Consider the following 20,047-nt stretch of genomic DNA (forward strand, 5'->3'; position numbering starts at 1 on the left):
AACCCACTGGGAAGCAAAGCAGCTCAGAGTGAGCACACGAGGATGGTGCTGCAGCTTCTCTTTACCAGCAAACACTTCCTTGGCTCTGGAGCTGATGGCTGCTCCCTCAGAGTCCTGGAGCTCTCTGGGGACAACTCCACTGTCCCCAGGTCCATCAGAGAACCCATGTCGTGCTCACACCTTGGGAAGAGCTCACCCATTCCCCCTGGGATTCCATCCAGTGGTATGGAGCTACTGCTGAAACCTTAAACAATATCCTACAACGGCCACATTTCAAAGTCTGAGTTCACTTACCATGTGTAACAAACCAAACCAAAGCAATAATTATGGAATTACAGGGTCACATTTTAATTCCTGAATTTTACAGTTCAGCATTAATATCACCACATGTATACAAATGGTGTAAAACAAGTACAGTGGTATCTTTAATACAAAATAAACTTCTGTTTTATGGAAAAAACTATACTTCATATCTACACAGACAGCCCATCTTTTCCAAACAAGAGCTAAAATTAAAACTAACTACAAAAATCTCCAAAACAGAGAAACTGCTTCAGTTTAAACTATTCCAGGAGAAATGGACCCATAACACGTATTACAAGTGATCTATGTGGTGGATTGCAGCTGGTTCCATCTTGAACATCTCTGACACAGTCGCTGGGAAATCTCCTCTCACTCAGTCATGATCTCAGATCACATATGGGCAAACTAACATTAAAATATTTACAGTTCATGTGCTGCTCTTGAAAATAAAACCTGGACTGTTTGCCTCTGTCACCTTGCCATGAGCTCCCCTATTCCCGTCACAGTTCACTCACCTATGTGGAATGTGCTTTTGTGTTTTAAAAAAGCAGCTTTTGTACCACCCCAGGTTCAGGTGCTGCTTGTGGATCCCATCTCCAAGCCCTCAAGGTGTTCTCCTGGCAATAATCCTGTCTTGGTCCAAACTGCTTTGGTGTGAAATGCTGCTCAGTCCATCACTGTGGAAAAGCTGGGAGTGTTTGTTATTCCCACCTCAAGCATGCAGCTCCCAAACAGGGGAAGGGCTGCCCACGAGGAGCAGCCCCTGGGACACGTGGAGCACGTTGGAATTCAGGCCCTGCCCAAGCTGAGGATGTGCTGGGTGCAGCCCCACCATGACACAGGCAGCTCCTGCAGAGCCTTGGGAAGCCTCTGCTCCTTGCCATCGAGATTTCTGGACGTCTCACTGACAAAACAAGCAAAACCTTCCGTTTTGAATCCAGCTTCCATTCTCTCCTCTTGGAAAATACAAATTAAAACTTATTTGAACTGTTTTAAACAACTCAACATGCACTATAACTGCAGCGTCCCTCCCTCCAATCATGAGAAATGCATTTTAGTTGGTAATAAATGGTCCCAAAATATGGATTGTTCTTATGCAAACAGAGTTAGTTTTCCCTTAAATTTTTTTTAAAAGAGGCATTGCTAAAAGAACACAACTGACAGCACCATTACAAAATTAAGATTACGGGGTTCAAAATTTAAGCTTGAATTTTTTTTCCTAGTTCTGTTAAACAATGGGGAAACCCTGCAATATTTTTAAAAAAGTGTTACCATACCTTTCCCTCCCCCTTTCCCTCCCAACACCTGAGACTTTCCTTGCTGAGAAGCCATCATCCAGGTTCTGAGAATACTAACCCACCTTTTTTTTTAATTTTTCTTTTTTTTGACAGCCTGAATGGCAGACTCCTTACTTTCTAGAAAGACATTAAGTTCCTTGGAAGATTTGTGTTTACAGAACTAACCCTTTCTAGCTGATACACCGAGTTTCTTTTGCTACTCCTTGTATTATCTTATATACTCATGGGAGAAAGCTTTCTGATTCAGATTCTTTTTAGCTCTTAAAACAGTTGCAGCATTTGAAACCCCATAATAAAAGTTCTTATTCCAAAGTTTTGGTTTCTTTTATGAACCCAGACGAGGTCTTTTCCTTGGAGATGTCTCCTCCTCTTCATCATCATCTTCATCATCAGGATAATCCACTAGCCCAACTAGACTTCCCTGCCAATTAGAAAAGGAAAAAGGAAGTTTTTATATTGAAGAAGTACCTAGAAAGGTGCAAATTTTGAACAAAACCTCCAGCCAACCTGTCTAGGGCACACCAACCTTTGGCATTCCAAGTGTCATTTATATGGAAAATAGGTTTGAACCTCAAACTGCAAAATGTACTGGAGCTTCCTCACTGCTCTGGGTCTGGATTGGGAATTGTTTAAAAACCACTTCCAACCCAGTGGGACAGACACAAACTCCAGTGTGCAGGCTGCCATCCCTTTGTGCTCAGCCTCAGGGTGGGCAATCACTCCCTGCTGCACTGGCCTGCAGTGCTCAGGAGCTCCGTGGCTGAGCATTCCAGTAATGCCCAGCTCGGTCTGGCACCACCCAGGGCTCACTCCTGCATTTGCCTCCTCTAAAGCACTGGGCAATTCCCCAGCCACCAACACAGGCACTAACAGAGCTCCCACAAACCCCAACTCCCTGTGTACACCCAGAGCAGCAAGTGAGCAGCAACAAAAAGCAGAAACAGTGAAACGATGCAGAGGATGTGGGATGAGAGTGCACCAACAGAGTGCAGCCCCACTGAGCCTCCCCGGAGCAGTGAGGGATTCACTGCAGGGCTCAGGGTGAATTTATCTGTTCCCCACAGAGTTCTCCCACCTTGGGGGCTGGCACTGCCGGGCTCAGGGCCGTGCTCTTGGAGGAGGAGCCGTTGGAGCTGGCTGGTGATGTCTGAGCTGCCACGGATTTGCTGTTTGCACCGTTCGCACCGTTGGCTGCGCTGGCTGAGTGGGAAAAAGTGAATTTGAATCCCCCAGCTGAAGTCCTTTTTGGAAGATTCTCTTTGTCTTCACTCTCCTTAGCTGAGGGACAAACATTGTCACACTTAGGTATCAGCTGCACACCAAGGAGTACAATCCACATCACAGTGCAATCGCAGGAGACAGCCAGCAGGGATTTTGGTTCCAATTCTGCTGCAATTCTCAGTTCCCCAACCAAGCCCATGCTGAGCCCACCAGCAGCAAACTGAGCAGGGCCTGGATGCTGAGGGCACGGGGACGTGGCTCACCTGGAGCACACAGGCACATTCAGAGTCCTGCTTTTGGATACCATTTAAACTCCTTATTTAATCCTAAACTGGCTTGTGAAGACACATTGGGATGTCAAGACTCAATTACATGGAACACCCCGTGCTGCTGCTCGAGGTACAGAGCACAACCACGGGTGAGTGTGGGTGACACAGCCATGGAGCACTTCCAGTGCCAACAAGCTCAAACACAGTAAATACCTTTTTTAGTTTCCATAAATTTCTCATAGCTATCTGGAAAATCATCCTCCTGTTTTGACTTCTCAACTGGAGGTACAACAGCTTCGCCTTCTTCCTCTTCATCTTCATTGAACCACATTTCTTCATCCTCCTCCAAGGCTCTGGCATCCCTGCGGAATCTATTGCTACGCAATATGGATGGGACACTGTAAGAGACACACACAGGATCCCAGCTTGGCTGCTGCTTCAGGCTTCAGAAATGCCTCCAGAGCTTCAGAGGAACTCAGTGCATTTGAGAGGGCAATGCAGCTCCAGCTCTGGTTCTGCCTCACCCCGAGACTCACCAACACCCCAGCTGACGATGAGCCTGACTGAGTCCCAAATCAGTGACAGAGCAACATTTTGCTTTTCTCTTAGAGAGTCCTCTCTCTTCTCTAGAAACTCTCTAGTGTTAATTATTCCAACACTCAGAGTTTTCTGACCATAACATTCATTCCACTGGCCACCATCAGCTCTGCTGCACTTGGCCACAAGGAAAGGCAGATGGGGCTTTCCTCTAGTCCAAGAAGTTTTCACCAAGAATGAACCCCAACCCCAGTCCCAGCTCCTGCTGCCCTCTGGGAAAGGCAAAAGCAAGGAGCAGAGCAGAGCAGCAGCGCCTGCCAGGCTCAGGACACAGAAACTGAGACCCACCTGTTCAGCTTCTGGCTTTGTCGGTCCTTTTCCTGCTCGTATTTTGTCTTCAGTCCCTTGAAGGTCTGAACATACTCAATAGATTCAAGTGCATTATAGAAGTTTTCAACTATATGTGCAATAAGGGACTTAATATCTTCCTGCAGAAGAACAAAACAGGGTTTCAGCCTCAAATGGGCACAAGCAATTCAGAAAGCTTTTGAGTTTCCTTTGGAAAGTAACTGATTTCTTGCCCAGAGCCAAAGCATTATTGTACAACATTATACAAATGTGAAGCATGAAATCAGATTTACCCTTAATAAATAGATGAGATTGCGAAATAATTATAAGGCTCCCCATAGAAACAGACAATGGAGCCAGCAGTGTCCCAACTGTAATTGTGACACTTCAGTTAAACAAAGATCTTTTATGTAGGAGAGCTGTGCCCTGTCCTCCCCACAGGCTCCAGCTCTCTCCAGTCCTCAGCACCTACAGCAGCTCATGTGGGACCAGGAACCTTTTAGTCAGTCTCTCACCCTATCAGGCAAACCCTACAATTCCTAATGTTCTTCTTGCTGGAAAAGACAGCAGACACCATATCCTACAACTAAAAACCTCCCTTCACTTTCACAGAGCACGAAGATTCCCACCCAGGAAGGCAGTGGCAGCAGGGGCCCAGGAGCTGCTCCAGTCCCTGTTTCCCGAGGGTGCCCCTGTGAGGGCACAGCCGCACTCACCACGCGGATGAACTCGAAGAGCTCGATGACAGCAGAGTTGAGCAGGTTGTAGCGAGTGCCGTTGTCCAGCAGGGCGTTGATCACGGGCTCAAAGAGGTTTCCCTTGGTGATGTAACGGTTGTAGAATTCATCCTTCAGCCCAATTATCCTCCTCATAAAGCGAAGAGCACCTGGGGGAAGAAAATTCAAGGAGTTAACAACCACATGCCTTGTGGAAAGAACTGAAACCCCTCATGTTACCCAGAGGAAGATGGGCCCCAGTCATGGACACATTTTATGAAAAATCCCTTTGCAGGACTTTTTCTCCTGAGAAGCTGAGAGGCCTCAGGAACAAAATGTAAACAATGATTATCTGCTGCTGTGGGATGCAACAGGTGCATCTGGGATTGGCCTCATGTGGTTGTTTTTAATTAATGGCCAATCACAGCCCAGCTGTCTCAGACTCTCTGGTCAGTCACAAGATTTTGTTATCATTCCATTCTTTTCTATTCCTTGCAAGCCTTCTGATGAAATCCTTTCTTCTATTCTTTTAGTATAATTTTAATATATCATTTACTTACAATATATATAATAAAATAATAAATCAGCCTTCTGAAACATGGAGTCAGGATTCTCATCTCTTCCCTCATGCTGGGACCCCTGAGAACACCCCAGAGGCCCCCAAAGCCAGAGCATTGCAATCTCACCCACACCACTAACACAAACCCCAAGTGTACACTGAACACCTTCCTCACATGCCTGCAGGAAGGAAATCACAACAGCTCCATACTCACACAAGGCCAGAAATGTGTGTTTTGAATTCATCAATACCAGCACTCTTCTTAGCAAATCTTTGTTCATAATGTAATTCTTGATGTGATATGTGTGGTGTTCCACACAGAAAGTAAGCAGCTCCAAAATTAAGGCAAGTAGTTGTGCTGTTTGGTAATTATCTGCAAGAAAAAGGAATAATTTCAACTTTCAGCAACAAGGTTGACTAGGAAAAAAACCCAACCCGTAACTTCTAAACAGATGAAAATGTTCCTTTAGCTTCCAGTTATCTCAAGTGAATCAAAGCTCCTGCATCTAATTCAGTAAAAAGTATTAAAAGAAATAAAATATGGGCATGCCTAACTTTTTTTTCCTAATAGAGTACCATACACAGCACACAAGGCAAGTTTCAAAACTCAAAGTCAATTCAGACTTACCAGGACAAATTGTATTACTCTTAGTGGATCCAACTACTGCATCTGATAAAGAGAAAACAAAACCAAAAATCAGAAAAAGGTTTTCAAAGCACTGTCAAGATGTAAAAGATGAGGAGAAACAATCAGTTCTACCAAGTGGTCAGATTTTTCATCAGATCAAAAGTTTGTGAGATACAGGGACATAAACAGGCAGCAAGAATGCAGCCAGGTGAGATTTCTATATTTAATTTATCTTAGTTTTAAATCCATCTAGGTGAAAATGTATAACCTAAACCTTAGGAATATGATACAGAATAAAAGCACCAATCCTAAATTTTTCAAATACTGCATTAAAATGAGTGCAGTCTAATTTACAGACACTTCATTTTAATTACAGCCAATCTCTGCTTTACAGGAAGTATTTTTAAAATGCAATTAACAATGGTGTATTAGCATGATTAACATCAAGGAAGTGCAGCAAGGACCAGCACTGTCAGTCACTGCCAAACACTACAGGCCTGAAAGGAAGAAAAAGCAAATGGAAATATTCAGTACCTTTTTCACATTTATCCTCTGATGTATTGGCCAGAAGTGGAGCAGTGAGAACGTGCATACAATGGTTGTAGAAAAAATTGAGAAATTCACTCTTTTCTGTTTTCTAAAACAAAAATAACTTTATTAAACACTGGGATTTATACACAGGCTTTTAAATAAGAAAGAACAGTAACACAGGAAACAGCCCATACAGAATTCTAGTGGCTCCTTCAGGTCTGCCTGCATACCTGTTGGGCCTGCAGGTATATTATATATATAAATATATTGTGTTCAAGGAAGATCAGTTTTTGCATTTTGGGGGAACTAACCAAGCTCACCATCACCAAAAGATCCCCTACTGAAAAAACATCAACTCAAAAAGCTTGACAAAACTTTTGTTGATAAACACCTGCCCAATGGCCCAAAATGGAAACATAAAGCTTATTTTAGGCTTGTTTAAATTGAGTATCAGAGCAAACAGAGAATGTCAGGTTTTCAGCTCTGCTGAGCCAGTGCAGTGTCTGTACCCCCACACCTGCTTACATTGGCTGTGGCCAGCATGTTCTCTGGGTCAATCAGAGTTCTCAGCAGCCCCATTAACTGCACAGCTCCCCCCAGCTCCGGGTCTGTGTCACAGATCATCTGCTCAATGACCACGTTGATGAGGAGGATGTCCTGCAGAAAAATCCCAAACAAACACACCACCCAAGTTAGACACGGTTTCAAGAATGGAAAATCATTTCTATAGTCTCTGTAAATTTGTGAAGACAATTTTAAATGAAACCGAAGAATTGAGAGTTGTATTTGGATACAGAAATTCTGGCAGGCACAACCCTCCACACCTACAACTCTTGTTAGCCAGAGTTCCAAAACTGTAAACTCATACAACAGCAACATGCTCAGAGATGTCTGTATATTAAACCTACTTTTTCCTGTACTTCTAGAGGTTTGTTTTGCTGTTTTGTTTGTTTCCTCCTTGCCCAAAGACTCAACAAACTGCAAACCACTGGGACTTACATCATCACTCTGCTGGGCCTCTTGCATCACAAATTCTCGGACCATGGATGGGCTAAATTCTACTAGATAAGAAAATATATCTGTAGCAGCAGATCTAACTTGCAGATCATCCATTCCCTAATAGAGAGAGAAATTGATTAGCAAGAACAAGTTAAGCTGGTATTTATTATCAAGTAAAGCTGAAAGGAATAGGTAGTTTTAAGTTTTGGGAACATCTCATTACCAGAGTTTCTATGAGAAGCACAGTAATAGGGTTACAGAGAAACAACAATAAACCAGCAAAATGAATTGCAATATTCAGGCAGCAACAGCTGCTCCAACCACAGGAGTGAAAGAAATTCTGTTTTCCCACTGCTGATTAGGACAGATTAATCTGCTAACGACAGGATTATGGGATCTTTTGGGAGGAACCAGCCAACAGTTCAAGATTATCTAAAAATACTCCTTGGGCCCTTGGCCAGCAACAACCACAACAACAATCCAGCTGCACAAAGAGCCTCTGCCAGTTTTTACAGCCCCTTGTCCCAAGGACTGTGCTGATCACAGGGTGAGAACACCCAGAGCAGCCAGGTCAGGCACCTCAGAGCTGGGGCAGCCTCTGCACTGGGAATGCTCCAATCAACTCCCACTCCCAAGAGAACAAAACTGACACAGAGGGGCTCAGCAGAGCCAAAACTGCCTCAGTGGCTGCAGCTCTTCTGCTTGCTTAAAATCAGCTTGAAGTTTCACTCACCATTACAATTTCAAGAGCTGGAAGAATTCCCAACTTTGCCAAAGTTTTGAAAAACGCATCTCTGTTCTGAGGTTGTAACGTTTGAGAAAAGGCGCAGAATTCCTTGAAGAAGTTCACCTGTCACACAGGGAAAGGGAATTCGAGCATTTGGGTCAGAAAACTCTCTGAGAGGATCAAACAGTCACATTTTGGGGCAGAGTTTGTGTACAGAAATCCCTCAGGGACTGCAGGAGAGCTTCCCTGTGACCCAGAGCCCTGGAGGCAGCACAGGGGCTGGCACTCACCAGTTCACACCGTTTGTCATCGTCTGTAGCTTCGTCTGTCAATTGTGCAAAAACTTCTGATAAAAACTTCTCGTCTTCCTGTGTGACACACAAAAGGAACACACCTTACACAGAGCCTCTGGAAAAGAACTTCCATCCCTACAGGAGCCAGCCCTGCAGCAAGTCCAGCTCTCCATCCAATTCATCCCAAAGAGACAAATGCCAGAGCACACATCCAGTGGGATCTCTCCCAGGGCATTGTTTCAGCCCTCCCTCTGAGCAGCAGCAGCAGCTCCAGGAGAGCAGAGCCAGGTGAAGCTGAGCTCAGTGATGGTCCCTAAAACTGCAGCTACAAAGGAACAGCCAAGGGACAGCTTTGCAGCCATGTCCCCAGCACCTTACTCACAATAAAACCTCTCCCACTTGCACGTGCTCTGCTTTGCCAAGCTGGGAAACTTTATGGACTATTACTGGGTTTTCACATTCACATCCTCTGTTACCAAGAGATATTTCAGCATATACAGGAACACCTCACTTCTTGCAAAGCATTTCAGTTACCCCATAAGATCAAGAGGTACCCAAAACCCAGGGTGAACATCAGCATCTCTGAAGGGTTCAGACACTTTCTGTCCTTTCACATTGAAAACAGTGTTGGAGTTCTCTCAAATTCAAATGTTTCTGTTACCTTTTAAAGACAATATAAATCTGACAGCAAACAGTAACATGCTACAGCTGTACAAAATTTTGCATCACTGTATCACTTCAACTCAATAAACTCGTGCATTGAACAAAAATGAACAGAACAGCAGCATTCCAAAACATATACATGAACTTGACTTTATATAACACAGAATGTGCTTACCTCGCTATTTTGCTGTGTGCTGTCACTAAAATGTCTGCTTTATTACAGTAACAATACAGAATTTTTACAGTTACAGCAATGCCAACCAAAAACTGGCAAAAAACCACCTTTTCCTGACAATTTTCAGATGTGGGGATAGAAGTGCTTTACAAACAAATGATACCTGGAATCAACATCACAGGGAGTGCAACATACACAGATTTAGTAGTTTATTTTAAGCTTTGCTGGCTTAAACAGCTTAATTAAGCCTGGTACAAAAAAAACCCCCAAAGCACACTACAATCAACAGGAGATAGAGTAGGAAATCCCTACTGCAGAACAGCTGAGCACAGAAACATCTCCTGCCTGTCTAGGGCTGTGTGTCCTGAAGCATTTATGGATGGAAGGATGGATGGAAGGATGGAAGGATTCAGTACTGTAGAGCCCCAATGAAAAAAATAACTCTATACTTAAAAATCTCTAAATGCAAACAGGACTGTGGCCTCAGGAGCCTAATACTGAATTTATTTTTAGGTTTTGAAAATATATGCAAAAGAATATAAAGGAAAATCTTTATTTAACACAAAGCTAATCATTTTGCAAGAGGGATTTAATTTTTTGTTTCTTTCTGCTATTGAGCCACAAAGATAGTAGAAAGAAGCCAAACAGCATACTCATGGAATTCTCTGGAATTACTGTTTTATTTTCCAGTCCTTTATTGAACTCTTTACCATATTTCACCCATATCTGAACTCATTAACAAATTCAATATGGATGTTATGGAGGTCCAGTGCCCCTTTCTCTCCACCATTTTTACTCCCTTCCTCTTTTCCTCAACTCCTGGTGTTTCACAGAGCCTCTCCACAAGAGTATGGGGTGAGTATGTGATGTACCCTACACAAATGGACCATTTTGGACACAGATAAACAGAATAAAGCCACTTGGGTACCCATGAGTTTGCACAACACAGCACCAAGTGAAAGCCCCAAAAAGCCATGAATTCACCCAGCTCTTCACTGAGGCTCCTTCCAGGGTCCCAACCACCTTGGAGCCTCTTCTGCCTACAAAGTGTGCAGGACAGTTTTCCATAAAGTAATAACAGCTTGGTTATTTACTAATTAATACTTCTGGATATCAGTATGAAAAAAAACCCCAGCAACTAGTGACTTAATCTTTAAGACAACAGGAACATTTGAAATTACCACCACGATGTACAGTAGTGTGACAGGAATGGTTCTGACCATGCTCTTTAGAATCACAGATCCAGAATTTGCCACAAAACCAGCACAATACAAGCTTCCTGTTCTCTAAATGCTTACACAAACTTTGTCAAGAATTGTATGTTGCTTGGCAATGAAGGAGAAAAATCTTCAGCTTTACAACTCATTAACAAATATTCATATACTCACCTGAAATGCACCTCTTCAAAATACAAAATCAAAGGTATCAGAGAGCAGGGCAAGCATTCAAAACATTGTGCAAATGATGTGTGTGATTAAGTGCAATCCATTTTGAAACTACAGCTACAGGCATCTACAAACAATCCATCCAGACCATATGAAGAACCACTTACCTGCAACATACTGACAATCTCAACTTTGTTGAAGAAAATAAAGGAAGTGAGGGTAGAAAGAAAATTCTCTTCAAAAACAGATGGTGTCGGGAGGATGATGTCCTGAATATACTGTACCCTGTAAGTCTGGTGGATTTTTTGCCTGAGTTCAGAGTCTGTAATAGGAATAACCTCCTTAAATTTTGCTGTTTTGGTCAAGAACTCCCTGTGCCGTTTTGGCTGAGCCAAAGAAGGATCATACTCCAGGCATCCAACCACATCCATGATGCACTCGTCAGAGAACATCACCTCAAACAGAGTTGCTTTGTTGAGGAACAAAATCCCTCGAATAATTTCATACAAATGATGCAAACCTTCGGTGTTCTCTAAATTCTCACAGACTTGGAAAAGCTGCAGCAGTTTTTTAATGTAGCCCTCGTTCTCCAAGGCCAGGGCCAGCTTTTCCCTACGGATGGGTGAGGAAAGAACAGAGGTAACTAGGTCAGCAATCTCTTCAAGTTTGTTGAGTTCACAAGTAGGAAGGTCAATCAGAGGGCTGGTTTCAGGCATCTCCTCGATGTGTTCCTCTTCTGACTCTATCAGGTCCTGCGTGACTTCCACTGAAGGATCCTTACCCTGAACCTGAGGGCAGAGTGCACACAGTCACTGTCTGATCCCAAAAATGAGCAGGTCAGGAACCAAAGTAACAACACATCCCAGCTGCAGTGGGATCTGAGCTCTCTGGTTCTTACAGCACATTTGCAGTTCCACAGCACTCTAACAAGCTGCTTCTTCCTCTACCTGAGGCCAGCTGGGAGAAGGACAACTAAAGCCTGGAACTCTGGCAGTCCCTTTCCAATAAACACAACCACACCAACGGCCCCAGAACAGCGACCACCTGAGTCTCAGCATTACAGTGATTTTACCAAGGCCTGACATTCAACCATGACAACAACTGGTGCTCTAAGCAGGGGCAATTTAAGACCTTGCACAGAAAAGAACAAATATTTGCTTGCTTTACAAGCAGGTTTGAAAAGGATGCACAAATACATCAAGTTACAGAAGACACTAAAACACCTCGAAGAAACAGCATGTTTCAATTTACTGTACCTGGCAGATTTTTTCCCAAATTTCATCACAGCCAGCTTTTTCTTGAAAACTCAGTGCTAAATCATAGTTTTCTGCTTCTGACCAAACAATCAGGGTGTCCTGTTTGAGATAAAATCAAGAAAGTTAATTAATTGTTTCTGAAACAGGTCTGCAGTACATATTAACCTCTACTCCTTTAAAGCCAATGTCTACAAAATAAATAAATTTAAAGTTACACTTGTCAAAAAAAGCATAACACTAAAATATTATCTAACCTGTTCTGCCATACATCAACTTTCTTTCTAGTTATTTTATGACCATTACCTTACACAAAACATATTTAAAGACACTATTTTTCATATCCAAGCCACTTATGATGGCATTTTTCTGCAAGATACATTTCTTGAGCCAACAGTCTTGAAATGGGAATGCACACACTAGATTAAGAAAACCTACAATACAACAGGTTAAGAATTTCCATATTTAGTAAAGTAGAAACAAATCCTCCAAGATTTCAGTTTTAGAAAGTGGAAGAAAAGTGTTTATATCTAAGTGAGACATAATGCCTAGTTAATGTTCAAATATTCCTTTCTGAATTAAAAGCCATACAGCCTGAATAATACAAATCTCCCAGGTTCTTACTGAAGTTACAACCATCTTGCCAGTTATTTTCATTTGAGCCAGGTTTTCCTTCTGTTACTATTGTGTCCATCAATTCCATTTGTGCACTTGCATAACAGACCTGGAAGTTTTGATGGAATTTCTGAACAGGCAAAAATGGTTTTGGCAGAGGCTTTATCAGGACACTTGCTGCTGTCCTGTAAGGAATGCAAGGCTGGACTTCAACATTCAGTTGAATATTTATTCAAGACAATACAGAGTGGTTGTGGTTTAACCCAGCTGCCAAGGAAGTCCCACACAGCTGCTCATTCACTTCCTCCCAACACTGGGATGGGAAGGGCAATCAGGACAAGGTGAAAGTTCTGTTCTTGAGGTAAGAACTGTTTCAAAAATGAAAGAAAGTAAAATATAATAATTATAATAGTCACAGCAAAAAAAGGAAGGGGAAGAAAGGAATAAACCCTGACAGGTAAGTGATGCTCAGCAGCACCTGAGCAGTGAGTGGCCCCTCCTGGCCACCCCCCAGTTTATCCCTGCCTGTTATCCCAGTATGGAACATCCCTCTGGCCAGCTCAGCTCCCTGGGCAGCTCCTCAGTGCCAGGGCACGGGGAACTCACCAGTCCCTGCCTGAAGGGAAGCCCTGCCCAGCACCACCTCCAGCACCCCTGTGCTGTCAGTGCCACTGTCACCCTGAACCCAACCACAGCTCTGCTCCAGCTGCTGCCATGGAATGAACTCTGTCCTAGAGAACAGTTCCCCATCCTACAGCAAACTCATCTTCATACAACAATATCCAAACTGAGCATCTCTGCTAACTATCCAGAATATTTGATGAGCTCCAACAAAACTCTTCAACATTCCAAGTCTGACTTCCACAGTTACCACATATTTTTAAATATTGACGTGTTTTTTAAACACTAGTAAGCTTTTGGTTAATGGTCAGTAAGGTAATTAATTCCCACATTTACAACATTCAATATTCACCATACAACTTATCAAGGCTGATTAGTGAACACAAAATATTAAGAGTGGTATCTTTAAGCTCAGCAAGAAAACCCAAAGAAACACCTGATGATATTCCAGGGGCAGTAAGCTTTAAACAGACCTTTGTAAATGAAGTTATCTGGGCTGCACAGGTCAGGGAACACTCCTCTACTTCCAGCTGTGAGGGGACTGACAGCAGGGAAGGACTCCTGGCATGGGACAGCAGGTTCCCTCTCCATCAGCAGTTATTTGGAATACACACATCTGTCTCAACAAACACAACTCCCAGCTGCCACAGCTACCACTGGAACATCAATGAACATCAGCAGCACTGATGCAGCATTAATTCTTCATTTCTACAGCAATCCTAATTCCTCAATACCCATGGGGAGCTGTATCTTGGGGGTTTTGGCTTTGCCCTTTTTTTTCTTTGAAAACAAAGTTAAGAATAATATCACCTTTGACAAATGCCTACCAATAGATCCATTTCCTTCTCCCAAAATAATCACAGGCCACACTAAAGACAATGGAATTTGCACAGGCAATTTTTTCCTTTCTTACTAATTTTTACACATTTCTTTAGAGAAAAAGTTTCCCTGTTGTGGAAAGAACAGGATTCAATGAGTGAACAGAGTTCACTGTGGTTTCAGCACTGTTGTGAGTTGTTTATTTATATTACAGTGTCCTATATTACACTTGCACTTTTCTCCTACAGAGAAATATTAACAGGGAGCCTCTCTGCTGTCAGGCTCCACTCACAGCTGGTCCAAGCTCTTGGAGCTGACATGGTTTTCACTCCCAGCTGTCCCCCCTCATCTCCAGCCCAGGACCTCTGGATCTCTGTATTTACCTTGTGCCATTTCAGAGTCAACAACTCAACCGGGCTTCAAGGGAAAAATAATAATTGTCAACTGCATGCATTGAAACCTTCATCAGCTCCCTGATCTGGGTCTTGTTCAGAGATTAATAAAAAAATAATTCTTAAGTACAATTTGATGGCTGCTACAGAATTCCAAATGTGAAATGTTTACCTTGAAATATTCTGTGCAAGTGCTGATGCCCTGACACTCAAAATCAATGCACTGCAGGTAAGCTGAGCCTCAGAGGTGCTGCACTGAACAAAGAAGGACACACACACTCAGCAGCCCTATTCATAGCCCAGGATGATTCAAGTAAGAGAATTAATGCAGTAACTTCAAATGACTCCAGGCACCCAGGGACTGCAGTCAAAAATTTGTGAAAATTCTCCAGTTCCTGAATGGTACTTGTTACAATCTGTACTGCCCACACAAAGCAGAAGTTATATAAGCTTTTCCAAAAATATTTCAGAAAGACTGAAAGATGGTTTCAACAGAAAATAATTGTCCAAAACCAATATAAGACGTACTCATCTGGCACACACTTCCTGCATGACCTCAGACAACCCACGAAGAGCAGACAGACAGACAGACAGACACCTTCCAGGCCAGGCTCCACCACTCCCACCTGCTCAGAGGCCATGCTGCTCCATCCATGAGCAACAGCAACGTTCCTTAATTCACTCAAGCACCATAAAGGCAAAAGAGATTAATTCTGAACAAAAACTGAAACTGAGAGCTGCTCAAACCCTTCTCCAGTGCTGGTGTGCACAGTGCCTGCTCCTCCACCCCCTGTGTTCCTGCACCACATCCCCAAGCCAGCAGCAGTGTGGGGAACACGTGGGGATAAAATGAATCCAGCAGGCAGACATGTTTCAACTGACTCAGTCACAAATCCAACCTGCCTCTGGATGAACCAGGAGTGAAGAAACCCTCTGGCAACTTCTGGGGCTGGCTTTGACAGCACCCCTGCAAATGTGATCAATCCTGGCCACCAGGAACTCCTAGTCTGCCTTGAGCAAAGCGTTCTGTGGTCACACAGTGATGGAAACTCTGGCAAAAACAGGATCTGCACACCATCTTCATCTCAGAGCTGCAAACAGAGCACACCCAAGCAAAGGTAACAGCAGAAGGCAGCACTCCCTGTAAGGATTTCTGCAGCAGCTCCATTTCTTCAGCCATGGACTGGCTCTCCTGCCAGCTCTGCCAGGGAACAGTAACCTCAAGCAGAGGCTGAAACATCACATGGGTGTGGTGGAACCTTTAAAAGCCCTCCTGCCAGAGCCTCCAGAACACATCTGAGCCTGCCCTCTGGCTAACGTGGGGTGTCCAGCAGGGGTAACTCCCAAAGCCTATGCCCCAAAATCCAGGGGGACCTGAAGCTCTCCAGGCTCTCATGTTCTTTGCATTCATCCAACTAGAGCTAATTTACATTGTATGCTGAGCAGCTCAGCACCTGCCCGACCCATCCAAGCCCAACTTCCCTAGAGAAAGGGAAAGTTGTGATGACAGTGTGCCCAACACCTGGGCAGAATGAATTCCCCAGGAACCACAAACAGGACTGGAGCAGGAGGTAACAGGCCTGTCCTGTTTGGGGTTAGTCAACAGCTGCAGCACAGCTTGGCACTAACAGTGCAACACTGGAAGTCACAGACTGATGCACAGCACTGAAAAATCAGTGCTGGTTTCCTTTTTTCACAGGACGCTGTTATGCAAACCACAATGAAGGGTTAAGCACCCTCTGAGTCCAGTCAAGTCATTTACATGACAGATGTGCAGGCAGGGCATGCTTCTGTTCCATCCAGCTGCACCACCCTGCAGCTTTCCCCAAACCCAAGGCCATCAGCTCCCCCAAATCCAAGGCCATCAGCTCCCCCAAATCCAAGGCCATCAGCTCCCCAAATCCAAGGCCATCAGCTCCCCCAAATCCAAGGCCATCAGCTCCCCAAATCCAAGGCCATCAGCTCCCCCAAATCCAAGGCCATCAGCACCCCCAAATCCAAGGCCATCAGCACCCCCAAATCCAAGGCCATCAGCTCCCCAGATCCAAGGCCATCAGCTCCCCAGATCCAAGGCCATCAGCACCCCAGATCCAAGGCCATCAGCACCCCAGATCCAAGGCCATCAGCACCCCAAATCCAAGGCCATCAGCACCCCCAAATCCAAGGCCATCAGCTCCCCAAACCAAGCATCAGCACCCCAAATCCAAGCCATCAGCACCCAAATCCAAGGCCATCACTCCCCAAACCATCAGCTCCCCAAATCCAAGGCCTCCCCCATCAAGGCCATCACCCCAAAATCCAAGGCCATCAGCCCCCAATCCAAGGCCATCAGCACCCCAATCCAAGGCCATCAAGCTCCAAGGATCAAGGCCTAACTAAGGCTGTCTGAGCTAAAAGCTGCACGAGGTTGTACAAACCTTAAGGAGCAAACAGTGAAGAAAAAGCTTTCTGCCACATGGACATAAAAGCATTAGTATCAGAAATAAAGCCAGCCAAAATAAACCTCAGTTTTAGTGTTTCTAAACTATGATCTACCTTTTCCACAAGAAAAATGGTAACAAAAGTTACCTAAGTCACTTAAAACTGCTACCATTTACGTAAAAAAGGCCTACAATTAACCAGTTGTAGTTTCAGGAAACAGGGTGTGAAGGGAAGCATTTTAAAACTTTAAAGCACCAAAATCTGCATTTGTATTTCACTGTGTACAGGTTTCCTGCAGTAAACAGGAAGCAGTTCAGGACTCTTGGCTTCTGCAGAGCTCCTTGCTCAGCATGGCCCCCCAAGGAAAGCCTCCAGCCACCAACCCCTAACCAGTGAAGAGCAGAAACCACAGACAGCAAACAGCCCTGGAAAGGCTGGCCCAAAACCACCTCACTCCTAACCCAAAGTGAGCCAACCCATGTCCACAAGATAACAAAGTCTCCTTCTCACATTCTCACACTGTAACTTGTCACTATAACAGAACCCTCAAAGATGTGTCCCTCTGTGACTTAGGAAGAACAAAATTACTGTTTTCTACAGAGCTGAAACACTCCTGGATACCATAAGGATAAAGAACAAGTATCAGGCACTGAAGGAACAGAGACTCTACTGTAGAACAAAGGAGCAGAGAGAAAAAAACTCCAGAAAACCCACGAGAACAATGCAGGCAGAGACATCAAAAATGCGTGCTGAAAAAGGGAAAACAATAAAAGCAGAAGAGATTCAGTAAGCTGATTTTTTTCAGGGGATGAAACAAAAATAACCTATTAACACAGCTCCCAACTGTTTTATTTTGTCTTGCAGGAGGTTTACCCTAGGAAAGGCAACTCTCACCGTGGCTTGTGGCCTTACCTAGGACTACAGGATCCTTCAGGGCTAAAAATAAAAACTAAACAGCAACAACAAAGAAAGGAGTCCCACAAAGACAAATTCCTTCATCTTATTTCCAGGAAAAGAACTCAAATAAATACACTTCAACAGGGCTGGTCAAAGTTTTGCCTCTCTAATTTTGCAATTGGCCTAGCACGGGAGACAAAAGTTACACATACATGCTTCCAACTATCCTTCCTGTAATGATTTCAATATTTCTCCAAATTGCACATATTATCTTCAAAGCCTAAAGTCCAAAATGCATTTTTCTAGAAGACCCACATATTAATTTCTAGAATGTGAAGTGTTCAACATCCACAGTCCTCTTTTTTCACCTCTAAAAAACACCTATAAATTTTTTCACCTATAAAAACCTCTATCAATAATTGCATGTCCTCCTGCTCTTCTTTTTTTCCTGAAAAAATGCAATTACTCTAAGCACAAAACAATTCCTCAGCACCAGCAACCAGAGAAAGTAAAGCCTAGCAATCATACTTGCCTGCTGTTTTTGATATGCAGTATTTGGATTTATCTTCGATTCTAACAGTAGTGAACCTGAAAAAGGTATGAAGAGAGATTTACTGAATCCAACAAAACAAACATCTCCACACATCTCACACCACTGCCCACGTGCCAGCCAACAGACTCTCAGCTTAATCCAAATCTCACAGAAAATCCACAAGAACCGCCTCCTTTAAATATAATTTCCTAAAATAAGCCAGGTAAAACAAAATTCAACAGGAATATCCCTATTAAAATACATTTTTCTCCTTTTAGTCCAAAATCCACTGTAGCATTTTTTTCTCCTGAAATCTGGTGCTAGAACCAGCTTTTTTGGTGGAATTTTAGGCCAACTATAGAAATTCCAGCAGGTAATGTGCTGCCCAGCATAAAAATGTTTTTGTCCAGAGCAGCCACGTGGGCCACTTGCTTTGACTCCCTTCAGCTGCCCTTCAGAAGTGAATCACCCAGCTACTATAAACGCAGGGACTTCATCTTGTGTATGCAAGCAGTGTATGTCTCCTGGCAACAGCTCCGGAGCAATTTATACCAGTGTTAGGTGGTTTATTTAGCACATTAGCACCTGTCGGCTGACAAAGTGGGCAGCACGTACCTCCCCCCTCTAAAAAAGACCCTTTAAGGTCACTTTAAAGTGCAATAAAACACAAGGGATGCCACCCGACTGGAGCACAAGCAGGGAATTCCTGAGGAGAAAAAGAGCAACAAACAAACAACTTTTTTTTCACAGCAGTAAGGAAGGGAGGAAAAGAGCACCTGAAAAGCAAAGGATATTGCTGTGAAAGAGAACAAAATGTCCTCACATGTCACGGCTTCAGCTCTGCTCAGGCCGAGGCGCTGCAGCTGCCTGGGGTAACAGCGTGGAGCTGGGTCAGGGAGGTTTAGGATGGATTTCAGGGAAAGGTTCTCCCCACAGGGTGGTCGGGCACTGCCCAGGCTCCCTGGGAATGGTCCCGAGGCTGCCAGAGCTGCAGGAGAGCCTGGATAACGCTCTCAGGGACACGGTGGGATTGTTGGGAGCTCCGTGCAGGGCCAGGAGATGGACTTTGATGATCCCGATGGGTCCCTTCCAGCTCAGCATATTCCAAAATTCTATCAACTGGGAGGGGGAAAGTCTAAGACCACGGTAGCAAACGCTGCTGCGGCTTGTGCGGTAAGGAAACTTCACACGATCCGCAAGATAAGGGAAGGCACGGAGAGTGGAAATAATAACAATAACAACAATAATCCTCTGGGATGCCCCAAGGGAAGGCACCACCAGCCGAGCCCGGCGATGGTGGGGGGCGGCCCCGGCGGTCGGGGCCCGGAGCCGGGCGTGGGGAGAGGGGAAGCGGCCTGGGCAGCCCCGGCCACGCTCTCACCGTCCGACTCGGCGCGCACCAGCAGCGACATCCCCTTCAGCCGCTCCACGTAGCTGGAGGAGACGTGCCCGGTGCCCCTGTCGTCCCATTGCCGATCCTCGTTGAGCGTGTAGACCTTCACCCGCCGGCGGGTGTCCGACATGGTGCAGCCCCGGGCCCGCTCCGCCTCCGCGGGGGCGATGGAGCGAGGGCGCCGGGGAGCAAGCGGGGCCGCCGGGCCGCTCAGGGGCACCGCGGGGCCTTTAGCGCGCCGCTTCCCATGGCGAGTCAGCGCCGCCGCGCCCCGGCCCGGGCCTCGCTGGCGCCGCTCCGCCTCAGCAGCTACTACAGCGCCGCCGCCATCTTGTAACCCGGCTCGGGCCGCCTTTCTCTTCCTCCCCGCCCGGGCACGGGCTCCCCTCGCAGGGGCTACGGCGGCCGCCCGCTGCCGCCGCGCCGCCGACGGGACGGCGGCCACAGGGGCG

General features: G+C 44.9%; 1 protein-coding gene across 3 annotated transcripts; it reads right to left on the reverse strand.

The window, feature by feature from the left end:
• Positions 1–324: 324 nt before the first annotated feature.
• On the reverse strand, positions 325–20,021 carry PPP4R3B (protein phosphatase 4 regulatory subunit 3B). 3 transcript variants are annotated; one of them, XM_064709723.1, is made up of 16 exons: positions 19,584–20,021; positions 18,203–18,258; positions 11,909–12,007; positions 10,820–11,440; positions 8,427–8,504; positions 8,143–8,259; positions 7,410–7,526; positions 6,936–7,067; positions 6,414–6,516; positions 5,880–5,921; positions 5,466–5,624; positions 4,693–4,862; positions 3,977–4,116; positions 3,305–3,468; positions 2,677–2,879; positions 325–2,022 (listed from the first exon to the last, which is right to left on the reverse strand). In XM_064709723.1, exons 1-16 carry the CDS (start codon positions 19,723–19,725, stop codon positions 1,927–1,929), a joined length of 2,439 nt encoding a protein of 812 aa, XP_064565793.1. In that variant the 5' UTR covers positions 19,726–20,021; the 3' UTR covers positions 325–1,926. The 3 variants fall into 3 exon arrangements, with proteins under 3 accessions (XP_064565793.1, XP_064565794.1, XP_064565792.1); XM_064709724.1 differs by having other exon boundaries at positions 2,677–2,801; positions 3,305–3,489; XM_064709722.1 differs by having other exon boundaries at positions 3,305–3,489; positions 19,584–20,020.
• Positions 20,022–20,047: the final 26 nt, after the last annotated feature.

The sequence above is a fragment of the Zonotrichia leucophrys genome, chromosome 3 (genome assembly GCF_028769735.1).
Source record: "Zonotrichia leucophrys gambelii isolate GWCS_2022_RI chromosome 3, RI_Zleu_2.0, whole genome shotgun sequence".
NCBI lineage: Eukaryota > Metazoa > Chordata > Aves > Passeriformes > Passerellidae > Zonotrichia > Zonotrichia leucophrys.

Coding starts and splice junctions, on each gene's coding strand:
- PPP4R3B (XM_064709722.1), bottom strand. CDS start 19,725: ATGTCGGACACCCGCCGGCGGGTGAAGGTCTACACGCTCAACGAGGAT. Junction 8,505..10,819: donor AGATTGTCAGTATGTTGCAG/GTAAGTGGTTCT, acceptor TGTGTCACACAG/GAAGACGAGAAGTTTTTATC. Junction 7,527..8,142: donor CAGCTCTTGAAATTGTAATG/GTGAGTGAAACT, acceptor TCTCTCTATTAG/GGAATGGATGATCTGCAAGT.